The following is an 18,430-nucleotide window of genomic DNA, read 5'->3' on the forward strand; positions in this document are numbered from 1 at the left end:
ATCCAAAAATAAATCATATTTATTATTAAACAATAATATAGGCCTTTGGCAGCAATAATTTTCATAGTAGCCTAATTTAATTCAATAGGCCACTATAAACTAAACCTCATGTCCATGTCTGTTCTCCATAAATAAACCTGTCACAATGTGCAGCCCTTAAATGCTCCTTAACATGCTATAGCCTAGTGAAAAATCAAATAACAATAGTTATCTTACTATAAACATTCTCACAACTTCAAGTCTATGCTTCATGATTTGGTGATCTGATTGTTATTTACAAAAAGATATTTTTGATAGTATACATACGTTGTGGTTTTGTGTGTATGAAACTGTGATCTGTGCAGCTGGTGACTTCTTAACAGAGTAAGTTTGTGTGTTTCGGTTCTGAAAGAGTTCAGAGGAACATCATGATTTACATAAAGCTAACATTATGAGGCACATTGTGCAGGTGTATCCTGAGAGAGTCATGCGTGTCTGTGAAAGAAAATGCAAACAAATGCAGTGCCAAAGATTTTTAATTGCAGAACCAAAACTAAAGTATATAGTCATATTAACTGTCAGATATCACACAAATCAGATGATATGAGAAGAAATAAAGCAAAAATAAAAAAAACATCTGCTATTTTCATTTAGACAATGTTTCAGTAACACTGTGAATTTGAGATGCTTTTCTTAGTGAATTTTGAACCCACAGACACTTGACATGAGAAATCCACATTATGGATCCAGTCAGAGGAGTTGATGGTCAGATAGCTGCTCATTTTGAAGGTTTTGTCTTGTTGTTTCTCAGTAGCACTGCTCCAAACTCCATCTGTAACAGAGCGTCCATCGACTGTCCAGCTGACATGAACCAGAGCTACAGAAATATCCTCAGCCAGACACACAAGTGTAGCTTTACTCTCCTTCAGAGCCTCAGTGGACGGAGACAAGAGTGTCACAACAGGAGGAGCCAGAGGAAAGTCTGGAGGAGATATATAATATAATATAATATAATTAATATAATATAATATAATATAATATAATATAATATAATAAATATAATATAATATAATATAATATAATATAATACAATATAAACTTTCATAAATCGGTCTGTTAAAAGATATACATAGAAATAACAAGATGTCAGTTTACTGGATAGACATTCAGGGAATAAATGAATGGAAACAGAACATTATATTGAATAAATATGTTGCCCCTTGTGGGTGTTTCATAATTCTCCACATACCTGTAATGATTTTTAAAATCTTAACTCAACTTAATGAGTTAATCATCCTAAAATAGGTGTGTAAAGGTCTTATAACCTTATAAACACATATTTTAGGATGATTAACTCATTAAGTTGAGTTCACATTTTAAAAATCATTACAGGTGTATGGAGAATTATGAAATAATCAAATATTATTTATTTAAACAGGAAATAAAAGGCCAGTTGTGTGAATGTAGCCGCTTAAGTTATGACTGTGTCTTAAGAACTACTAATAGTCTGACCAGCAATTAATTGGGGCTGATCAGTGTAACTTTTATCATTCAAATCAGACCAATAAAACTGACATAAAAAAGTAATGACCAGTCTTGAAGAAAAAAAAAAAAAAGAAAAAAAAATAGATGACTGACTTTTAGGACTAGTCTAAGCAGCTTACACAACTGGTCACAAATTTCAAGAACAAACTAAGTAAATCTATATATTTCAAATGTCTTTTTAATCTTACAATTTGATGTTTATTTCAAACAAATGTGAGTGAACAGTACTGAGCAGTATTGAAAGAGTGAAGTTTACTCACCGATCACATTCAGTTTTGTTCCTTGTCCGAATACCACTGTGATTCACGTCACATCTTCACTCGTACAAAAACCTCCTGAGTTTCAGAGACACAGAACTGAAACATTCACTCCAGCACAGATTATAACACACAACTCTCTTCATTAAACCTCTTTAGTCATTATAGGGACAGTTCACCCCAAAACGAGCCTAAATTCAGTCTGTTCATCATATGAAGTGATTGTGTTTCTTCAGAAGACTTGGATTAAACTGCTTTAAAATCTCTGAACATCTTGAAGCATCACAGTTTTGAGTGAACAGACTTTCAATGGATGGACAGAAAGCTCTCAGATTTCATTAAAAATATCTTAGTTTGTGTTCTGAAGATAAACGAAGGTCCTACAGGTTTGGAAAGACATGAGGGTGAGTAATTCATGACAGATTTTTCATTTTGGGGTGAACTAATATTTTAAACGGCATAATGTCAAGAAACACTTTAATAAAACCTGGATTCCTAGATTGAAAACAAGATAAAGTGTTGGTTTGTCATTTATCAAATCTGTGTTTCAGTTTGCTGACTGTATAACATTTTAACTATAAACTGTAAACTATTAGAGGAATCGGTAACATTTTAGTAGGGAACACATATAAACTATTAACTATGACTTTTCCCTCAATTAACTCCTAATTTACTGCTTATTAATAGTAAGGTAGTTGTTAAGTTTAGATATTGGGTAGGATTGAGAATGTAGAATAAGGTCATGCAGAATAAGGCATTAATATGTGCTTTATAATTACTAATAAATAGCCAATATTCTAGTAATATGCATACTAATAAGCAACTAGTTAAAAGACCCTAAAATAAAGTGTTACAGAGGAATTTACATATTTTTTGTTCTGGTGTGAATCACTGTGACACATGCTCTTTAGCAGAAACATGACATGTGCTACAATAATACATATATAATTGATGCATAAATAATAATGTGCTTCAGTATAATACACAACAGAATCACCCACATCCTCATTATTGATTGACAGATAACAATCGGACTTGGTTGAATAAGAAACTGTAAATTTGGGAGAGGAGAATCCAGATCCATATTCAGATGAGCTCCAGTTCCAAACAGGACGAAAAAACATCATAAAAGATCCACAAGAGTTAAATTACAGGACAGAATAGTAAAGAGAGAATATTATCAGTTTATACTGTAATTCATCATGAATGTGAGAAGTGAAGTATTGCTCTTATCATCTGTTGTCTAGAAGCAGAAGTGAATGTGAGCAGTGAGGAGGTTTTTGTCATGCTGTGAATCACTGTGATACGTGTTCTTTAGCAGAGTCATCCCATGTGTGACAGTAATACACTGCAGAATCACCAACATCCACATTATTGATGATCAAACTATAATCTGATTGAGATGAATGTGTTGATGTGAATTTAGGAGCAGAGAAACCAGATCCGTATTTAACTGAGCTCCAGCTATGACGAAATCTTAATACAAACTGAGGAACTCCTCCTGGAGTCTGTTTGTACCATCTAGCAGCATCAGTAGTTACTGTCTCCAGATTACAGTCCAGTGAAGCCGTTTGTCCTTTATTGACTGTGATTAATGGACTCTGAGTCACTACAATCACTCCACTGACACCTGCAGAATAAACACACCATTAATGAGACTCAATACTCACGTATGACATATTCATGATCGTATCAGAAGTGCATCTTTAACTGCAGTCTAGTGACGTCTTACATGACAGAGTGATGAAGAGGATGATGAAGACTGACAGCATGATGTGAGTGTGTGATGTGAGCCGAATGAACAGAGCAGAGCGATCCGAGACGAGCCATAAGAGACTGAAGAGGGAGGAGCCTCAGTGACATCATCATTCATCATCGCACACATCATCAGAAACATCACTGAGTGATTGACAGATTAACATATTTGCATAAACTCCATTATTATCAAGGGTTTTTGAGTTATAAGTCTCAAACATACTGGATTGAATCTTTCTTCTGTAAGAGGTTTGGTTTACAAAAGAGTTTCTTCTTCATTAAAATAACTCAAGTAACAAAAACAAAAGATTGATAAGCGTCTGATGTTCAGAAATAATCAAAACCCGTCATAGATGAGTGTCACTTTGCCAGTATTTTTCATTCATTTTATTGCTCTTTTATTATTGTTCATGTACAGATGAAGATCATTTGTTGTTAACGCTCTTGTCTGGTTGGATGAACAGATAAAAAGAGACAGAGAAACTGATCATTTGCATGGAGCTGATTATAACAGCAGGTGTTTCCTGTGTGTCACGACTGAACTTCCTGTCCTGAAGAAAATCTCCACAGCTCACTGCGTCTGCAGAAGACAAACTTCAGCATCAACTTCACACCATATTCACATGAATGTCAGGCCATCAGGAGCATTTTGATCATTATAGTTTAGATCGTAACTTTACTGGATCAAATAATAGTCATTTCTGCATCTGTCACTAACTCTCTAGTTCATTATCAGTCATGTGATCGTCTCCATCTGTGTAATCATCTCTCAACCATATTCAGACATTCATCTCTGATCTTCACAGATGATCTTCTCTAGCAGTAACACTAGTTTAATTTGCTCTTTCCACTGAAGATGGCAGCAGAGGTTTCATATATTTTCAAACTGAAGACGGTTTATTTGAGTCTTTGATACACTTTCATTGTTCAGTCTTTCATTGCTTGTAGAAGTGAAAATTGACTTAGTAATGAATAAGAAAACAAGAAATCAACAATAAAACTGTTTGTTTAACATGCAGTTTATTAAACAGGTTGTAAATCATCTTACATTCGCATTAAAGCCAAAATATCGTCTGCAGAAAACGACACAGTTAAAGCCATTCTTGAACTATTTTTGATAGTTTCTATATTCATGATTTCTATCACACTACATCAGAAGATATTATTACTCATAATCAGTCAAACAACACATCAGATTGTCTGAGTTCAGTCGCTGCAGTCAGATTTCTTGATGTTTGTTCTGGTGGTTTTTGAGGCGACAGAAGCTTCACATGTCAGATCTTTGTCTTTGTCCCACTCTGAGCTCTCAATGGTTAAATAACTGCTCATCCTGAACTTCTTATCAGGCTGCTGTTCAGCAGAGCCGGTGAAGACGCCTTCAGTGACTGAGTTCCCGTTCACAAGCCAGCGCACATCAGCAAAAGCCGCAGACATGTGATCGATCAGACACACCAGAGTGACTTTACTGGAGCTGATCAGCTCTTCTCTGGATGGACGGAGGATGTTCAGCACAGGAGGAGCAACATCAGCATCTGCACGACACAAACCACCATTAACATGATGAAAACACATCTGCATCTCAGACACACTTCTGAAATACTGAACTATGACTACATTTAAAGCTTTCATTTCTACAATTTCACACATCACCATGTCAACAATTAATCTTTTCTTGCATTATTTAATAAAGAATAACAAATCATCATTATTTATGTTTAATACATGCATCTGAATGTCCTTGACAAAAAATATCTTGCAACATTAAAGTCAAGTGCTGTATTTGAGTAGTTTGTTGGATTTTGATATCAACATCAAGATTTGATGTTAAAATGTACATGAATATATATGGCACAGTGTATATTTTAGCTGCTGAAACTATTTTTTTCTACCATTTTTAATAATCTTTGCAGTGAAAGTCTTTTTAGTTTATTTCAGGACTGTTTACTGGAGGTTTTTGATAAAACTGTCTGAATTCACACATTTAACTGTAAATTAACTACAAGGTAAACTAAAAATGATGAGTTTATAAATCTATAATGAAGTGTAGATTATATGTAATACAATGAAAAGATTTTACCATTGAAAATACAGTGTAAAGATGACTTACCTGTCACAATGAGTTTTGTTCCTTGTCCGAATACCAGTGAAACATTTCATATGTTCAGCCGTACAAAAACCTCCTCAGTCTGTGAAGAGACACAAACAGAAGTGAAACACTCACTCAACCCATACGGAAATGTAATATATGTACATCTATGACTTTTACATATATTAAATATATCCACATATATGGTGAAAACATATATGAAACCTATTCGAAAATGGAACAATTTCATATATTGACATATAAAACTAGCCCATATAAATATATATGTTTATATATGTATAAAACAGTCATTTATACATATATGTCACATATAAAGTGAAAACATATATGTACATATATATACCTGCCCATATATGAAACCTATTCGAAAATGGAACAATTTCATATATTGACATATAAAACTAGCCCATATAAATATATATGTAAATGTATGTATAAAACAGTCTTATATACATATATGTCACATATATAAATATCAATTTGCATGACATATTTCTTTGTATAAATGTTCAATATACAAATTACACATATATGTTTAGAATAATGCTTACAATGCACATGGCCTTAAATGTTAAACGGTGCAGTTAGGAAAAATAGATTACAGTAAAAGAGTTAAAACATTAAATCTTTATTAAAAAATTAAATTAAAAAAAAAAAAAAAAAAAAAAAGTGCAAAATTAGAAAACTAATGAACACTCAACAAAACAAGCCCAGAACAGGAAAATCCACCAATTCATTAAACAAGCGATTTAAGTAAAAATTTTAGTTCCAATGAATATTAATATATACAGATCATATGTAATATAAATAAGCTGTAAATAAACTTTAAATATGATATAACCTTACATGTTTGAGTCTCTATCACTATTATCAACTATACAAACTAACTTCACAAGTTACTAATCCTATAACACTGAGTTTGTTCAACTACCTTCATGGTACAGGCCCCAGGTATATGATGCATGCTGTTCATTTTTTAAGTTTTAGAGTCTTTTTGGATGTCCGCAGCTCAGTGACCTTTTGATTAATAGCGACCCTTAGTTGGCCCCTGGTGGTTCCAGGAGATCTCTGGATCACTGTATCTGTAAAAAAGACAAAGAAATGTCTTTTAGTTTTACAACATTTATCTAAGGACATCCAAATTATAATTCCCTAAAACACATTAAATGAACACGGCATACTTCGTTAGGTAGATACATTTAGGCATTTTTCAGAACCAGGTGTAATCTCAATTCTATTTTGTACCCCTTCGCCCTTCCCCTTGAAACAGAGTGGCAATGTGTAGGGGTGAAAATATTCCCCTAAGAAATGGGAAACCACTACTACACGTCATAATAGATTCTTTTATTAGTGTCCTGTAACATTTAACCAGTATGAACAGCAATTAAGGGGGCATATCAACAGAAATCAGGCGACATTTAACAGATTACTCACTCACAACATTGTTTTGCGTTGTATGACCCTTCGAGTTTCCCAAGACTGATAAAGCAGCTTTTCCATCGGCCCAAGCTGTTTGTTTAACCATTGCATTTCGTGCCGAGTCAGCCGGTACGGATATGGTTTCGTTTTCTATTGCGGCGCTGCAATAACGGAGCTCTTTGCAAAGTAATACAAATGAGTTTGTTGTTGCCTTGGTAATGCAAGAGTTTACAGCCGATACGAGATGTGTTCATATCATTCAAATAGCACGTTTAGCAAGCTACGGAGAAACTGCCAGCCAGGTAACACACAAGTAATCGATACTGTGTGGAAATATCAATAGCATGAAACGGTAGTTTGTGTATGCAGGGAAATTTCTCATACCCCTTTGTTCAAAGTGTGATCCTGAAAGATCTTTGTTTGAAGGGCTATCTGGCCCTTTCCCTTACCTCTACCACTCCAGCCAAAAGAGAATCGAGACACCCCTACCCCTTCATGTGAACGTGCAAAATGAAGGGGTACGGGTAAAAATGGGATTGGGCCTAAGTGTCATCAGTTTAAAAAAATGAGCCGAATTAAAAAAAATAATATACATACTCATTATTGCATCAATTTTTGTTCTGTCCAAGGCCTCCTTTGTTTCCCCAGGGCTTGCTTTTTTTAGACTTGCCACCTAAGAAAGCAACATAAGTTAACAGTTTAGAACAAAATCAAAACTCACTCCACTCTTATCTAACTACTCAACCATAAATTACATTTTTCAACTTAATTCTTGGACAGCCTGCTTCAGTAAAATGATAATGTAAATAGTACAACTCAAATTATTTATAAATCATCATATTTTAATGTAAATGTGTGTACATATATCTGTAAATATGCCAGAATAACTATAATAGGACAGTTTCAAGTTCAATCTACATAATTACCAAAAAATAATAATAATTGTACAGACACATGCACACACTATGACCAATTACATACCTCTGAGATTGCGCTTTAGCAAAAGTGTCAAAATACTCCAAGAAGAAGCATCCATGCCATAGCAGTGAGGCTGTTTGCATGACCACAACACAAATTCCTGAGCCGGGTGAATTTCAAGCTGTGAGGAAAGGCAAACATGAATCAATATTAAAGTTACGTGAATAAATAGAAGATTGCTTTAACAAAAAGTGTTTAGGGGGCCTGATACAATTTAGCTTTGCATCACATATTTTCTATACTATTACTACTATTATTAATAAATAATAATAATTAAACTTAACAAGATATGAAGTTAAATATCCGCTTCCGCAAGAACAACTTCCTTATTCTTAAAAAGCTTGGCCTGCATTTTCTTTTGCTCTGAAGTTTTGGACTGGACTGATGTTGAGTCCTCGTTGGTTTTTCTAGGGTGGACTGTCTCTGTGGGAAAAAGGGGAAAACAAAATGTAGAATCTAAAGTTACAACTAGGGCTATGATATTTTTAAACACCCCTGGTTACACAGACAAGGCTTAAGCTAGTCCTAGACTAAAATGTATGTTTGAGCTGTTTTAACTGAAAGAAACTTACTAATATATCTTAAATCATGTCTAAGCCATTGTTCTGTCTCAAGATGCACACAAGTAACGTTAATGTTTTTTTTTCTAGTATACGTTTATATTGAACTAAGGCCTAATCCTGCTTTAGGCATGTCTGTGAAACACAATGTAGTTAACAGTCATCCACTTTTATTTCTCCACTACATGTGTCTGACAGCTAAAATAATACTTTTTAAACATATTATTCTCACATAAACATTTAAAGATCATAGAATAATGCACTTCATTGTAATAATCTACTCGTACTTAATGTTAGCTGTTAAATATGAACATACAACGCACACAATTATGCAGTAATAGAGCAATTTAAAAACCTAATAGTTAAACACGGTTAATTTCTGCTCATTTAACCGATCTGTAGCCTACTAGCTGCGCTAACGTTACCAGTAGCTTAGTAAATCAATGGCTCATGCAGTTTAACGATCATTTAAAATGTATTCTCCGTTCAATATCAATGTGTGAATTATAATAAAAAAATCAGAAATTACCTGCAACTTTATGCGCCATTGCCTCGTACAAATGCCATCTGCCTTGAGGTTTTTTCTTCAGTCCACCTCTCCACTCGGTTAAATATACAGATCTGTCATAAGTTTTTCATTCCATTTCTTGTTTCCACTCGACAAGCGCAAACATTTTCATCCGTTGATCTCGATCCTGAATGCGCGTAATTTGGCGGTATTTTGATTACGTTTGAATTTGGGCGCGCGCAATGACGTAACTGCGCACCATTCTAAATGCAAAGCCTGAAATGCAGACTGAAAGTGTTTCTAACATTTTTGTTTGTTTCTTTGTTTGTTTTTGGGTCAAATCTAAACGCTTTATTCAATAGTAAGCATTAAGCATACTATTTTCATTATGTAACTCTTGGTTAAGTCACAGTAATGCCAAATAACAACAATAAAAAGTTATTTAAACCATACAAAATCAGTAATTTAATTAAAATTATTTGAAGATGGGTTAGATTATTTTCATTGCATTTGTTTTTTTTACAACAGTTTTTATGAGCTAGTTAAGATAAGGTAAAATAAATAATGTAAAATATATCAAGTTTTTAAAATATTGTGCTAATTCTAAATGGGAGAGAAATTTAAATGAAATGTGGATTGTGTATAGACTTGTTAAAAGTTCAGTCTGTTCAAATAATGAAAACATAAGGAATTAGTAAGGAAAACAAGCATGTAAAATGTTTTTATGTATGTTGTGTAAATAAATTGGCATATATAAATTAAACATATCTGTGACAGGTCATAACATATAATATTATATAAACTAAACAAAAATCATATAGATAGTATAAATATATGTCAATATATTTATTTAATATGGACATTTTATATATGTTATAAACATATATTGTCATAGATAAATTAAACATATATCTGTGACATATATGGTCATAACATATAATATTATATAAACAAAAATCATATAGATAGTATAAATATATGTCAATATATTTATTTAATATGGACATTTTTTATATGTTATAAACATATATATTGGCATATATAAATTAAACATATATATGTGACATATATGGTCATAACATATAATATTATATAAACAAAAATAATATACATGGTATTAATATATGTCAATATATTTATTTAATATGAAATGTTTATATATGTTATAAACATATATCAACATATATCTAGAGATATGTATATATGTGATAGCAATATATTGTCATATATTTTGCATATATGACAATGTCACTTGCGATATAGGGACATATATGTCATATATTACATTTCCGTATGGGAAGCTCATCTGACTGTGTCCTTTACACATTTAATTCATGGAGAAACGCTTCAGATTCAAACACAGACACTCATGTTGCTGTTTTAGTCTTCATTTTAGTTGTGTTTGACTGCTGTGTATTAAAGTGCTTTCTATGATTTATGGCTGTTGTTATTCTGCAGGTGTCAGTGACTGCAGTGAATCCTGCTGTTGTCTCAGTCAATGAAGGACATAAAGTCACTCTGAACAGAAACACATGAAGATCTACTGATGACGGACGCTGGATCATTACAAACTAATGGGACTTTCTGTTTCCTGAAGAGCACAAAAGGAGAAATTTAGCAGAATGTGTGAGCTGCTCTTTAATAAATTATGAAAGCATAAAGTGAACAGTGACTGTCCAACAAACAGGACAAAAATATCATAAAAGCACCACAAGAGATGAGTTAAATTACAGGACAGTAAAGAAATATGAAAATATTCTCAGCATCTGTGATGAGTTTGTAATTCATCATGAATGTGAGAAGTGAAGTATTGCTCTTATCATCTGTTGTCTAGAAGCAGAAGTGAATGTGAGCAGTGAGGAGGTTTTTGTCATGCTGTGAATCACTGTGATACGAACTCTTCATCAGTGTCGTCCCATGTGCCACAATAATACACTGCAGAATCACCAACATCCACATTATTGATGATCAGACTATAATCAATATCTGACTGAGCTGTAGATGTGAAGCGGCTGGAGTTAAAACCATCTCCATAGCTAGGGTCGCTGTCTGAATGATGGTATGCCAACACAAACTGAGGAGCTGAATTTGGAGTCTGTTTATACCAGCTGACATAATAACCCTCATCCTTTTCAGCGTTACAATCCATCGTCACAGAATTCCCTTTTTGTTCTGTCAGCACAGAGGGTTTCTGTGTGACCACTTTTGCACATCTGACACCTGTAAAATTATAATAAATACAATTAATCAACTTTGACACCCATGAGAGAACAACATGTTTGTAGTGAAATGTGTAACTTATGACAGAAGAGAGAGGAGAGTGAAGGAGAAAATGATCAGCATCTTCCTGTGATGAGCAGTTTGAGTTTAGTGGAGAGATGAAGAGAATAAGAGAGATGGAGAAACTCATATATGAGGAAGAGAAACTCTGAAAGAGGGAGGATCACTAGAGTTCAGCCAATCATTTCATCCTGCTGATCAAACACAGACTGATTTAATATTCTTACTTAATTCACATATGGAAAAAATCATGTTTCCTCTATTTCTGATAATTGAATGTTAGTTCAAAGACAAATCATTGAGAAGTGATGTCACAGCTTTAGATAAATGAAGGACTCAATTACAGTGAACAAAGTGATGAAAGTTTATTAGAAAACTTTAGGAACAATGTGAAAGTAATTGTGACCATGAACTGAAGACTACGGTGTACGGTGGCTCCTGTGCTCTCCACACACACACCAGCGGACACACAGAGGAAACATCAACTGATGACGAGCTCGAGTCCATTGAGTGAAACAGTCTCACTGCAAACTCCTCATCTTTGGGTCGTGAGCACAATGTCACAGAAACACAACACATGAAAGAGAGCACAGAAACATGAAGCATCCACATGACACAAAATCAAAAGACAAAATCAAATCACAGGCTGCAGAAAATAACAGGAAACACCCTGACCCGTGACAAGAGACACATGAGATCAAATGTATATGTTACAGATTATTTCAGCTGCTAACCCACAATCCATGAATCAATCCACCATTTTCTCACAACTATAAACACAATCTCACAACTTCACACCAGTTTGTACAAACCTCAAACTTCCACGTCAAACTTGAATATTTTAATCAAAAATAAATTATCTTCTGTCACAATCAATCTTTGGCTTCAGATTACACACAAACTTAACAAACACACAGGCTTCTGCACTGACTAGTTTGAAATATATTACAGTATTGACAGTGACAGTATTTACAGCTCTATAGCAGTTTGTTGTTCCTCTGACAAAAGATATTGTCTACTCATGTAAACTAGTCGCCGTCCTGCAAAAATACACTACACTGTAAAAAATGATTTTTTGAACTTGTAAATACAGATAACATAATTTAAGTATATTTTACAAACAAATCCTATTTTGTCTTTTTACTTCAGAATGTCATGTTTAATTCAATAAACTACTTAAGTTTTAGTTTTATTTTATTGTGCTTAAATACATAAGTAAATTGAAATGGAACCCCCCAAGTAATATTTACTTAGTATATGAACTATAATGAACTAATGCAAAAAATGACAAAAGCAAGTAAAACTTACTCCACGAAGCCAGGCAATCTGTGCGCATGCGCTCTTGGTCCCCGAAGTGGCGCGCAGAGGAAGAGGAAAGCAACGGAAAATTTCCTGGAAGGACGATTTGATTTTTACACGGTAAGTTATAAAATATTTGTTTATTTAGTTATGTTTCCAGAGAAGTATTTTGCAATTAAGCTGTCTGCAGTTCTGGTGGTTAAAGAGTTAACGCATTAACTGTTATAGTCGTCGACAGAGTTGAGTTTGCTAAAGAACCGATTAGCACAAATATCCGTTATTAGCAAACGGCATCTGTCTTGTATTTTACATGTAATCTACGGAGAAGTTTAATGTAACGTTACAGTGAAGTTTAAAATAAACTTTGCCGGACGAGAGCGGCGCGATGCGTCGCGACAAATGCCAATAGAAGGGCGTCTGTTTATTCATCTGTGTGAATAAATAATTGTGCCCTCATGTGCTATCTGAATTATAAATACAAGTTTTCTAATTAGAAACTGGACATGTACAGCATCGAAAGTCAAATTTACGAACCTAGGATTATACCCGAGCCCTGAGATGGGTGCCCATTAACTTTAAACGCGATGTAGAAAACCACTAATACCCCATACATCCACATCAACTACACTGCTTTGTCTTATTTATAAAATCGGTAAGCATTTGATGCATATTAATCAAGTAAAACAAAGATTATAACTTACTCCCTATTGAAGCTATACAATAGTGATACATTTTCTAGTGTATGTGTTCAGGCAGCCTTAAAGGGATAACGTTAGTTCACCCAAAAATAAAAAATTTCTTCACCCTCAAGTTGTGCCAAACCTGCATACATGTCTTTCTTCTGCTGAACAAAAAAGAAGATATTTTGAAGAATATGGGTAACGTTAACCAAACAGTTGATGGACCCCATTGACTTCCATAGTATGAAAAAAATAAAAATAAATACTACAGAAGTTAATGGGGTCCATCAACTGTTTGGTTATCAAAAATATTCAAAATATCTTATGTGTTTAGCAGAAGAAAGAAATTCATACAGGTTTGGAACATCTTGAGGGTGAGTAAATGATGAAAGAATTTTCATTTTTGGGTGAACTATCCCTTTAACTCTACCAGATGATTGAAAATTTATTGTTGATAGGCTACTTACTTGAATGCAGTTGTTCCAAAATAAATTAACTGTTCAAATTTTAAAACAAGTATATTTATTCAAATTTTATTAAAAGAAATCTATTTCTGACATTAACATTTCTAACATATGTTCCACAGATTGCACTCACCGTTAAAGCTCATGCAAGGTAAGTTGGCAATACTTCTTACAGCCTATGCAACACTGATTAAGCTTGCAGTATTCACTCTGCCAGGACATGTATATAGTTGTATGTAGATGGAAGTGTACACTGTTAATGTTCGCTGCATTTTACTTTTGTTTTTAACAGCAAGTTGAAGATAAGCAAGATGCTGTTATTCGCTGGAAGAATCATCTGAGGAGCTCATTGAAGCCTACCAGGTACATTAACAGGAGAATTCAAATTTCGTTTTGACTTAGCATATGTACAGTACTGCAGAAGTCTAAGGCACATTAGTATTTTCATCCCCAAAAATGTTTATTTCTTTTTATATCTTTGTGCTCTAGTTTGTCATGAAATATCAGTTTACATTCCTAAACATTAATTTTGCCATTATTTTTAATAATCCAGTGAGATTTTTGTATGCACAGGCAGTCTGACAACAGTTGGTGCTCCACAGAAGATCTGGTCTCACCATTATTGAGTCTGTCTATTATAACATGAAGAAAGAAATGAAGTTGAGAATAAATGCGAAAATTAAGAAAAACTGTGGCAATGTCTGCAAAATGTAAAAAAAATAAAATAAAAATAAAAAATACATGCAAAGCTATCGGAAAAACAATATCAAGTGTACTAGGCCAAAAACTGTTTAAAGTGCAAAGGGCGATCACACCAAATATTGATTTAATCAATAGAAGATAAATGAAAATCAATTTATGAAAGCATTTTAAAGGCATCCTCACTTTACAGAATTTTTACACAAGTGCCTAAAACCTTTTACAGTACTGTAGCTTTGCAGGTATTTTTTAATCGACTTGCAGATACAGTTCTTCTGGATTTAGTCTGTCATAGTCCCTCTTTCCCTCTTTCTTCATGTAATAACAGATTTAATGATGATGAGACGAAATCTGTGTGTGGCACTTATCACATAAAATTAAAGAGAACATTCAACTGTACAGTATTGTAAACACTTTGCATTTATTTGTGTATTTGACAGGATGTCAGCAGAGACATGATTAAAGATTGCTTCACCAGTCATGTAACGGAGATCATTGAACTGGGCAGCACTGTAGGAGAGGAATATGCCAACATAGCTGATATCGTTATCGTCATTGTGGGAACTAAGGTGCTGTTTTACTCTGATTAAAGGTGCTGTTTAAGCTTTCTGAACCACACATTGGCAGCAATGTCAATGGACCTTTTAAGGTCTGGATAAATAGTAAATACATAGTTAAAATAGTCATTGTGACTACAGTGGTTCAACCGTAATATTTTGAAGAGAGGTATACTTTTTGTGCACAAAACCAAAACATATTCATTCAACAATTTGAACCGTTTCATACCTAGTGAACTCAGTGCAGGTTTCCATGTTTACGTCTGAATGCCGGCTCATTTTATTAGCCGCCTCCTGCGTCAGCATCAAACCCATGTGTTGTGCTGCTCAGCCAATACTGAGTCGGCATATGGATGTAAACATGGAAGCCTGCATTGTCACTACCTATGACAATGGTTCAAATTGTTGATTTAAGTCTTTATTTTTGTTTTGTTTTGTGTACAAAAAGTATTCTTGTTGCTTCATAACATGAAGGATGAACCACTGCAATCATGTTGACTATTTTTACGATGTTTTTACTTTTTTTCCAGACCCCAAAAGGTGCAATGACATTGCTGCCTATGTGTGCTTCAGAAATCCTCGGAAGATGAACAAAGGTTTTATGGGTGTGGAATGACATGAGGGTGAGTACTTAATGAGAGAAATTTCATATTTGGGTGAACTTACCCTTTAAACTATCCCCCAAAGCTGGGCTGGGTGCTTTAAAGGGTTAGTTCACCCCAAAATGAAATTTCTCTCATTAATTACTCACCCTCATGTCGTTCCACACCCGCTAGACCTTCGTTTATCTTTGGAACACAAATTAAGATTATTTCTGATGAAATCTAAGGGTATCTGATCCACACATTGGCAGAAATGTCATTGCATTGTTTGATGTTCAGAAAGGTAGTTAAATATTTTTTAAAATAGTCAACGTCGCTACTGTGGTTCAATCTTAATGTTATGAAGTGATAAGAATACTTTTTGTGGTTTAAATTGTTGAATAAAGTGGTTATTTGTTTGTTTTTGCACACAAAAAGTACTCTCGTTGCTTCATAACATAGAGGTTGAACCACTGCAGTCACATTGACTATTTTAACAATGTTTTCAATTACCTTTCTGGATGTCGAAAAGTTCAATGACGTTGCTGCTAATGTGTGGTTCAGAAACTCTTGGATTTCATCAAAAGTATCTGCAAAAAGTCTGCTAGTTGGCCATTTTGTTTGACACTTACACTTTTTGTATTTGCTCATTTGTTCAGCAAGTCTCTAAAAAGGTTTATTTTAAATTAAGTTTGTACTATACTGTACTGTTTCAAAGAAACATTGTAATGCAGTGTAATGTATAAGTAAGTGTTGTATGTAAGATCACATTTAAGCATCTCACGTTAAATTGTTGTGCTCTGTTAAACACATTGAAACATCTGTGATAGGATAAAGATGCAGAACCACTTTGGCCATGTTTTTGGCCAACAGCAGTTAATCTTAATGAATGTGTCCATTAATTTTTGTCCATTTGTTTTATCATTGCCTTTGTTTAATCTGTTTTTTGAAGAGTTTAATTCAAATAAAAGTACTCAAGGAAAATGTTTGTTAGTGTTGTTTTTACTGAAAACATCCGTAGTAATACATCACAAATTATATTAAGTAATGTTTAAATAACATTTGAAGTAAAGGTTACTCAGAATAACTAAGAAAGATAACTAGGACTCTTAAGTAAAAGAAATGCAATAAATCCTAATATATTTATAAGCATTACTTAAGTAAAATTTACAAACAAAGAGTCAATAAAATTTACTGGGAATTCCCAAGTAAACTTAACTTAAAATTGTCTAATTAAAGCTACTAATAATCATGTTTAGGCTTTTACTTGGCAATTGTTTGTAAATTTACTAGCCTTTTCTGAGTGAAAAAAATTTCCAAGCTTTTTTCAAGTAAATCCTACTCCAAATTTTTTACAGTGTACATGTAAGTTTGGCTACAAATCAACAGGACAGTTATGAGTTTGAGGATGTAGAAGATGTGCTCCAGTATTTACTGTACAAGAACAGTGAAATCTCTCTCATGTAAAGTACTGGACTGATACTGTAATTACTGTGTGTGTAATAATATAAATAACCCTGTAGATGATTCTGTAGACCAGCTTTACTCATGGTCATGCTTCACACAAAAACTAGACTGCTTCATATTTCAAACGTTCTTTCAGTCCCTCTTCTTCACAGTTTTTCCAAGTGTTTACACACTAAAACTGGAACTTGAAACACAGTCAGCAAAACCTGAAACTCATGTATCAAATACTTAAACCAAGTCTGCAAAATTACAGGCACAAATTCCAGCCCTGCTTTACTCTCAGTTTTCATTTCTATATCATACTGTTTGTAAAACACTACAGCCTTACAAAAAATAAGCATACTTCATTTTATTAAATATTCTGGCTACACAACTACCACTTTAAGTCCCAGAAAGGTAGTAAAGACATCATTAAAGTAATCCATGTGACTCCAGGGGGTTTAACCTCAATTTTATGAAGTGACACAAGTACTCTTTTGCTGAAAATTTACCACTTTATTTACAAAATATTAATCTCCAATGTGCTCACGAGAGCAGCACAACACATGTGTGTTGTGTTGACATGAGAGGAGACGTTATTGCATGAACGCGTTTTGGAGATTAATATTTTGTAACTACAATGAACAGCATTAGTCAGCAAAGTGTCTTTCATCACCATGCCAACCTTGTTCCCAACAACAACGCCCTTCCCATCGGATTCATGGACACACTCCAGAGGGATGAACCAGAGCAGCAGATGTTGTGATCCGGGACAGTGTGAGTTTCCATTGGGCTGCTCTGGTCCACATCTGGTTCACTGATCACCCACACTTCTGTTCTTCCAACACTTTCCCCTTTCCTATCCCAGAGTTTTTTCAGCATGATGATGGAAGGTGTGTGGCCGTCATCCTCCTGCAGGTATCGTATGACTCTTCTCCAGACACTGGAGATTCATATGGTGAAGTTGATGTGGTTTCCAGCGTCTGGATCCGTGACTTCTGGAGGTTCTTTCACTGTTCAGCCAGAGAAAACATTGATTGAGATGAAGATGAGGTGCTTCTGACCAGAATTTGAGGCAGCCGAATTTACTTTTCCTTACATTAAGCATGTTTTTGATTTTATTTTTGTGTTTAGACTTTTAAATAGCCACTTTGATTTTTTTTTATTTGTGTTCCTTTATCTTACTGAATGCTATAGTTTTGTTTAGAGTTTTTTGAACAATGGACCAAAGATTCAACAAACGTGTAACCAGTTGGGGAATCTGTATTTTTCTTTCTTTGTTCCCCTCTTCTCTTCCTCTTCCTCTTCCTCTCTCT

At 34.1% G+C, this 18,430-nt stretch overlaps 1 protein-coding gene and 1 long non-coding RNA gene across 2 annotated transcripts; one reads left to right on the forward strand and one right to left on the reverse strand.

The window, feature by feature from the left end:
- Nucleotides 1-503: 503 nt before the first annotated feature.
- LOC137004176 (immunoglobulin gamma-1 heavy chain-like) lies at nucleotides 504-11,451 on the reverse strand. Its single transcript, XM_067364377.1, has 8 exons — nucleotides 11,409-11,451; nucleotides 11,007-11,328; nucleotides 5,644-5,681; nucleotides 4,745-5,068; nucleotides 3,514-3,633; nucleotides 3,085-3,411; nucleotides 1,785-1,814; nucleotides 504-961 (listed from the first exon to the last, which is right to left on the reverse strand). Exons 1-8 carry the CDS (start codon nucleotides 11,449-11,451, stop codon nucleotides 642-644), a joined length of 1,524 nt encoding a protein of 507 aa, XP_067220478.1. The 3' UTR covers nucleotides 504-641.
- A 2,282-nt stretch (nucleotides 11,452-13,733) lies between these two features.
- Nucleotides 13,734-15,200, forward strand: LOC137009545 (uncharacterized). The gene is made up of 3 exons (XR_010892923.1): nucleotides 13,734-13,982; nucleotides 14,124-14,194; nucleotides 14,971-15,200. It is a non-coding gene; the product is annotated as an uncharacterized lncRNA (long non-coding RNA).
- The last annotated feature ends 3,230 nt before the right edge of the window (nucleotides 15,201-18,430 follow it).

The sequence above is a fragment of the Chanodichthys erythropterus genome, chromosome 3 (assembly GCF_024489055.1).
Source record: "Chanodichthys erythropterus isolate Z2021 chromosome 3, ASM2448905v1, whole genome shotgun sequence".
NCBI lineage: Eukaryota > Metazoa > Chordata > Actinopteri > Cypriniformes > Xenocyprididae > Chanodichthys > Chanodichthys erythropterus.

Excerpts from the sequence above, each read along its gene's own strand:
- LOC137004176 (XM_067364377.1), bottom strand. The coding sequence starts at position 11,451 with ATGCTGATCATTTTCTCCTTCACTCTCCTCTCTCTTCTGTCAT. Across the intron at positions 5,069-5,643 it reads AACAAAACTCATTGTGACAG|ATGCTGATGTTGCTCCTCCT; the intron begins GTAAGTCATCTT and ends TGTGTCGTGCAG. Across the intron at positions 3,412-3,513 it reads CCTCTTCATCACTCTGTCAT|GTGTCAGTGGAGTGATTGTA; the intron begins GTAAGACGTCAC and ends TTTATTCTGCAG.